General features: G+C 49.2%; 1 protein-coding gene across 2 annotated transcripts in view; it reads right to left on the reverse strand.

The window, feature by feature from the left end:
- The window catches only part of kcnd2 (potassium voltage-gated channel, Shal-related subfamily, member 2), a 479,767-nt gene extending 472,820 nt beyond the window's left edge, over positions 1-6,947 (reverse strand). For both annotated transcript variants that reach the window (XM_078219836.1, XM_078219834.1), the window contains exon 1: positions 5,836-6,947. In XM_078219836.1, the coding sequence (XP_078075962.1) occupies positions 5,836-6,947 (1,112 nt within the window). The remainder of the gene's footprint in view (positions 1-5,835) is intronic.
- Between the last annotated feature and the right edge of the window lie 259 nt (positions 6,948-7,206).

Below are 7,206 nucleotides of genomic sequence, written 5' to 3' on the forward strand. Positions count from 1 at the left end.
CTGAGATCCACTGTTCCCTGCAGTACAGAATTCCAAAGTTTCATAATCCTTTGAGTAAAGTAATTTCTCATCTCAATGGGAGGGAAAGATCCGGTTGTCGTGGTCCACGTGGGTAACAACAAATAGGTAGAAAAAGCAAAGGGGTTCTGCTGAGGGAATATCAGCAGCTAGGGACTAAATTAAAAAGCAGAACCAAAAAGGCAGTAATCTCTGGATTACTACCTCAACAATGAGCTAATTGGCACAGGATCAATAAGATTAAAGAGGTAGATGCGTGGTTCAAAGATTGGTGTGGGAGAAGTGGGTTCAAAATCATGGGACATTGGCACCAGTACTGGGGAAGGAGGGAGCTATTCCGATGGGGCAGGAAGCTGAAAGTTTGAAGGTGGATAAATCACCTGGACCAGATGGACTACACCCCAGCGTTCTGAAGGACATAGCTGAAGAGATTGTGGAGGCATTAGTGGAATCACTGGAATCAAGGAGGGTCCCAGAGGACTGGAAAATCGCTAATAAAGCTTAAACCCCTGTTTAAGAAGGGGGGGGGGGGCAAAAGACACTCCCAGCCATGATAAATATTATGCCGACATCTCGCCTCTCAAGGCCCTTAAGAAATTTGTATGTTTAAATGTGATCCCTCTCATTTATAAACTCAAGGGAATATAGGCAGCAGGTTGAGAATATGGTTACAAAAACATAGAGGATCCTGGGCTTCGTAAATAGGGGCACAGAGTACAAAAGCAATGAAGTTATGATGAAACGTTATAAAACTCTGGTTCAGCCAGAGGGTGCAGAAATGATTGATGAGAATAATGCCTTGGATGAGGAACTTCAGTTTCTCTTCAGAGAAGAGAAGGCTGAGGGGAGATCCATTACAGCTGCTTCAAAATCAGTCTACCCAGAGTCGATAGAGAGGAACTGCTCCCATTGGCAGAAGGGCCAAGAACTAGAGGGCATGATTTTAAGATGATTGGCAAAAGAGGATCAACGTGAGCATGAGAAAAATATTCTTTATGCAGTGAGTGGTTAGGATCTGGAAGGCACTCGCTCAAAGTGTGGTGGAGGCAGATTCAATTGAATCCTTCAAAAGAGAATTATCCGAAAAGGGAAGAAAATCTAACCATGCTGTTTTTCCAGACAGGCAGCATTGACATGATGGGCCAAAAGGTGTCTTTATATTCTATAACCATCCCATGATTCTATAATTATAATTTCCCCATTTCCATTCACTGCCTCTAAAAGATCTACATTTACTCTAATCTCCTTTTAAAATGTCTATAGAAATGTTTACCGTCTGTTTTTATGTCTCTTTTTTACTAGTTTTACACGCATGTCCTATTTTCTCTTTCTTTATCATTTTCTTTGTCATCCTTTGCTAAGTCTTAAAACCTTCCCAATCCTCTTGGTTAGTCCTTTCTTGACAACTTTATAAAGTAAATTAATAAAAATCCAACACAACATAGGGATGCGTAGATTAGAGGGATTAGTGGGTAAAATATGTAGGGATATGGGGGTAGGGCCTGGGTGGGATTGTGGTCGGTGCAGACTCGATGGGCCGAATGGCCTCTTTCTGTACTGTAGGGTTTCTCTGATTTCTCTGATAATACATGTATGTTGCATTTTTCATATTAAATGATAATGCAACCTTCTTTAAAAAAACTGATGACTATTCAATGCATAAGAATTTTAAAAATTCACATCTGTTACTGTTGAAACATTCACCTATTCATCGATTTCCAAAAATATGTCTTAAGAGTCAAGTCTGCTATGGAGCTTAGCTTCAAGAATTAATATGATCTACCCTTACATACATGTGTCTTATCCAATATTCTGTTGGATATATCCACAGATTAAAGCTAGTTCTTTAGGCTTCACATAGCACATTCATTCCATACAAGACCTGCGCATATTTCATCTAAACTACACAAGGCTTTGTAAAATTACTTATTCTTGTTTTTAAATGTTACACATATACATGTACTTTGTTTGCAAAACAGAAATTAAGGTTTATCATTGTTGTTGAAAAGCAATGTAATGCGCTGAACTACATGGGAAATCTCATTTATCTACACCATGATTTCCACCTGCTTATAACAAGATCATCACAAGATTTTTTGCAGCAAAGTTTTGTGTAAGACATCACCTCATTGCAAGACCCATTAGTAGCCATCCCCTCCTATCCACATAAATTAATTTCACAGCCTAAGAAAGATAAAATGCAGTGTCATTAACGTTGTGGGAGTATCGAAGAAAGTAGCTGAGAGACTGAAATGGTATGATTATCTGTAAGAGAGAAAATCTGGTGAGGTGACTGATAGAAATGGGACTACCTGGGAGGAGAAGAAGGAGGCCTGAAACCAGATGGAAAGATGTGGGGGTGAGAGGCTTAAATGCAACAGGATTGAAGAGAGAGAAGATGGTGAAGGGTGATCAACCAGCACTGTGGTGATCCCAAATAAAGTGGATGAAACCAAAAGAAGATTGTTTTCACGATGTCCAGGCTTTTCCTAGGCATAATGGACCAAAGTGTGATTCTTATCATCCACTTGAGAAGATATGTGTTTTGTTCCATTAGATCACACAGAAATACCATTTTATGGTTTAACTGACACAGCAGTGACAACATATAGCATTTGATGCTCCAAGCTAGAACATGTTTTACAGAACACCTACCCGCATTTATTAAGTTGGAAATATACAATGCAGCTTATCTAGAAAAAAATCTGGTTGTAAGCTTGCATACCAAAATTTCAAAAGTGCTGTACTTCTCTCACACCTTTCCTTTCCAGTAGAATTTGACATTTGTGAAGTCTAAATAAATCAACGCTCATTTAAAGTGTCTCCAAAAACTTCTACTTACAGAACTACAGTAATTGCCACAATGCACTGCGAAACTCTGGGTCTCGATCAATTATGTACTGAGAGGACAAGATCCAAATTTTCCAAAACCATGTCAAGCAATCAGATCGAAATAACCAAAAATTTCCAATTAGCTTGTTGCTAGCTCCCTTTACTGTGTGCCCATACTGATGTGTGAAACTGGACTCTCCACTGCTAACATTTAGCAATCGTGATTATTTTCACACCTTCGTAACATCAGCACACAATGTGAGAACAATGAGAATTCAGACCAGGGCTGGTCTTATTCCACCAGGGAGCAGGGGGAGGAGAAGCAGGAGGAGAAGGAAATGGAAGAGGAGCAGGAGAAGGAGACGCAGGAAAAAGAGGAGGAAGAAGAGGAGGAAGAGAAGGGGGAGGATGTGTGAAACGGGACTCCTCATTGCTAACACTCATCATTAGCAAACATGACTATTTTCACACCTTCGTCACATCAGCACACAACGTGAGAACACTGAAAATTCAGACCAGGGCTGGTCTTATTCCACCAAGGAGCAGGAGAAGGGGAGGAGGAACAGGGGAAGGAAAAGGAGGAGAATGAAGAAGAGATGGAGCAGCAGGAGTAGGAGCAGGATAAGAGAAGGGGGAGGAGAAAGAGGAGGAGGAAAAGGATGTGTCTAACTGGACTCTTCACTGTTGACACTAATCTCATCCATTCGCAATCACGATGATTTTCACACCTTCCCCACATCAGCACGCAACGTGAGAACACTGAGAATTCAAAGCAGGGCTGGTCATATTCCACCAGGGATTGGCTCCAAAAGCAATTCCAAAATAAAGGTGGGGGGGAATAGCCAAAGCTTCCAGTTGGACCAAGAGCAATCTTTTTACTTGTGGCAGCCAGAGGAGGAGAAGGAGGAGAAAGAGGAGAAGGAAAAGGAGGAGAAGGAGGAGAAAGAGGAGGAGAAGATGAGAAGGAGAGGGAAGGGGAGGAGAAAGAGGAGGAGGAGCAGGATGTGTGAAACTGGGCTCTTCATTATTAACATTAATCTCATCCATTAGTAAATGTGATGATTTTCACACCTTCTTCACATCAGCGCACAACGTGAGAACACTGAGAATTCAGACCAGGGCTGGTCTTATTCCACCAGGGAGGCGGAGGGGGAGAAGGAGGAGAAGGGGAGGAGGAGGGGGAAGAGAAGGATTAGGATGTGTGAAACTGGGCTCTCCATTGCTAACACTAATCTCATCCATTAGTAAATGTGATGATTTTCACACCTTCCCCACATCAGCACACACCATGAGAACACTGGGAATTCAAAACAGGGCTGGTCTTATTCCACCAGGGATTGGCCCCACAAGCAATTCCAAAAAAGAGGGGGGACCACCAAAGCTTTTAGTTGGATCGACAGCAATCCTTTTACCTGTGGCAACCAGAGGAGCAGGAGAAGGAGGAGGAAGAGGAGGAGGAGCATGATGTGTGAAACCAAACTCTTCATTGCTAATACTAATCTCACTCATTAGAAAATGTGATTATTTTCACACCTTCCCCACATCAGCGCACAACGTGAGAACACTGAGAATTCAGACCAGGGCTGGTCTTATTCCACCAGGGATTGGCTCCAAAAACAATTCCAAAAACAAAGTGTGTGTGTGTGTGTGGGGGGGGGGGGGGGGGGGGCGGTGGTGGTGGGGGGGTGGGGCGGCTGAGGAGCAGCCAAAGCTTCTAGTTGGACTGACAATCCCTTTACCTGTGACAACCAGAAGAGGAGGAAAAGGAGGAAGAGGAGTAGGGGGAAGAGGAGGAAGAGGTGAGGGAGGAGAGGATGAATCGAGCAGGAGGAGAGGAAGGGAGAAGGAGGAGAAATTGGAAGAGGATGTTGGAAACTGGGCTCTTCATTGCTAACATTAATCTCATCCATTAGCAAATGTGATCATTTTCACACCTTCTTCACATCAGCACACAACATGAGAACACTGAGAATTCTGACCAGGGCTGGTCTTATTCCACCAGGGAGCAGGAGAAGGAGATGGAGGAAGAGGAGAAGGGGAGGGGGAAGCGGTGCAGGAAGAGGAGGAGGAAGGAGAGGAGGAAGAGAAGGATGAGGAAGAGCAGGATGTGTGAAGCTGGACTCTTCACAGCTAACACTCATCATTAGCAAACGTGATGATTTTCACACCTTCTCCACCTCAGCACACAATGTGAGAACACTGCGAATTCAGACCAGGGCTGGTCTTATTCCACAAGGGAGCAGGAGGAGGGGGAGGAGGAGAAACAGGAGCTGGAAGAGAAGGGAGGAGGGACTGCAGAAGGAGGGAAGAGGAGCTGGAAGATGAGGGAGGAGGGGCTGGAAGAGGACGGAGGAGGAGCTAAAAGAGGAGGGAGGAGGGGCTTGAAGAGGAGGGAGGAGGAGCTGGAAGAGGAGAGAGGAGGAGCTGGAAGAAGAGGGGGAGGGGCTGGAAGAGGAGGGGGATGGGCTGGAAGAGGAGGGGGATGGGCTGGAAGAGGAGGGGGATGGGCTGGAAGAGGAGGGAGAGGGGCTGGAAGAGGAGGGAGAGGGGCTGGAAGAGGAGGGAGAGGGGCTGGAAGAGGAGGGAGAGGGGCTGGAAGAGGAGGGAGAGGGGCTGGAAGAGGAGGGAGGAGGAGGAGCTGGAAGGGGAGGGAGAAGGAGAAGGAGCTGGAAGAGGAGGGAGGAGGAGGAGCTGGAAGGGGAGGGAGAGGGAGAAGGAGCTGGAAGAGGAGGGAGGAGGAGGAGCTGGAAGAGGAGGGAGGAGGAGGAGCTGGAAGAGGAGGGAGGAGGAGGAGCTGGAAGGGGAGAGAGGAGCTGGAAGAGGCGGAGCAGGAGGGAGAAGGAGGAGGAGCTGGAACAGGCAGAGCAGGACGGAGAAGGAGGAGGAGTTGGAAGAGGAGGAGGGAGAAGGAGGAGGAGCTGGAAGAGGAGGAGCAGGAGGGAGAAGGAGGAGGAACTGGAAGAGAAGCCGAGCAAGGGGCCTTACCCCAGGGTGGTCATGGTGACGATGGTGTACCAGAAGGCGGCCGGGATGCTGGTGAACTTGGTGGCGGTGGAGCCTTTCTCGGCGTAGAACATGACGGTGGCGAAGATGATGATGGCCATGGTGAGGGAGAAGAGCAGGAAGCCGAGCTCGGAGGCGCAGCTCTTGAGGGTGTAGCCCAGGATGCGGAGGCCCTGCGAGTGGCGGGAGAACTTGAAGATGCGGAAGACGCGGAAGACCCGCAGGGTGACGAAGGCGCCGCTCACGTCCTCGTTGTCGGCCATGACCAGGCCGATGTAGTAGGGCAGGATGGCCACCACGTCGATGATGCTCATGACGCTGCGCACGAAGCGGTAGCGGCTGGGGGCCGCCATCAGGCGCAGCAGGTACTCGACGGTGAAGATCATGACGCAGGCCGTGTCCAGGCAGAAGAAGGCCAGGGCGTAGCGCTCGCCGCACGGCAGCTCCAGCAGGCCTCCGGGCGCTAGGCCGCACGGCACCGTCTCCACCACGTTGGCCATGACCGAGACGGCGATGAAGAAGCCGGTCACGTAGTAGAGGACGAGCGCCAGGGTGCTGGTGTGCGGGTTCTCGAAGGCCCGCCACACCTTCTGGCGGGCCGTGAGGGAGGGCAGGCGGCTCTCGTTACCCAGCTCGTCCTCGGCGTCGTCCAGCAGCCGCTCGGCGTTCTCCCGCCGCCGGTCCTTGTACTCCTCGTAGCAGCAGTCGCCGATGATCTCGGGGATGATGCCGAAGAAGGCGAGCTCCTCGTCGAACGCCGCGATGCACTCGTGGCGCGGGTAGTGCAGCCGCCCGGTGCGGTAGAAGTTGAGGATGCTGCGGAAGATGTCGGGGTCGCGGTCGAAGAAGTACTCGCCGCTCTCCTCGCTCAGGAAGAACTCCTTCTCCGAGCTGCCCAGCAGCGTGTCCGGGTAGCGCTCCAGGGTGCTCCGCCACGTCTGGAAGCGGCGGCCGCTCACGTTCAGCACCACCAGCCCGTCCCGCGGCCGCTTCCTCTGGCTGGGGGCGGCGGGCATGGGCTGGCTGGCCACCGGCATCCAGCCGATAGCCGCCGCCCGGGCGAACGGCAGCCAGGCGGCTACCCCCGCTGCCATGGCTCCGGCCACTCACCACCTTCTATACCTGGCTGGCTGGCTGGCTGGCACACTCTCTCAGAGAGCCTTTCGATTCAAAAGCACGCTGGATGCTGCACGCCCCACATCTACAAAGATACAAAAAAAAGGGAGACAACCCAATGGTAACTTGTAACCGTGTGAAATAAAAATAACCCCCCTCCCACCACCTCCAAAGAAACAAACTCCCAAAGGCAAACCATTGCCCAGGCTCAGAATATTTATTTTGCACGAATCCCCA

Source organism: Mustelus asterias, chromosome 9 (assembly GCF_964213995.1).
Source record: "Mustelus asterias chromosome 9, sMusAst1.hap1.1, whole genome shotgun sequence".
NCBI lineage: Eukaryota > Metazoa > Chordata > Chondrichthyes > Carcharhiniformes > Triakidae > Mustelus > Mustelus asterias.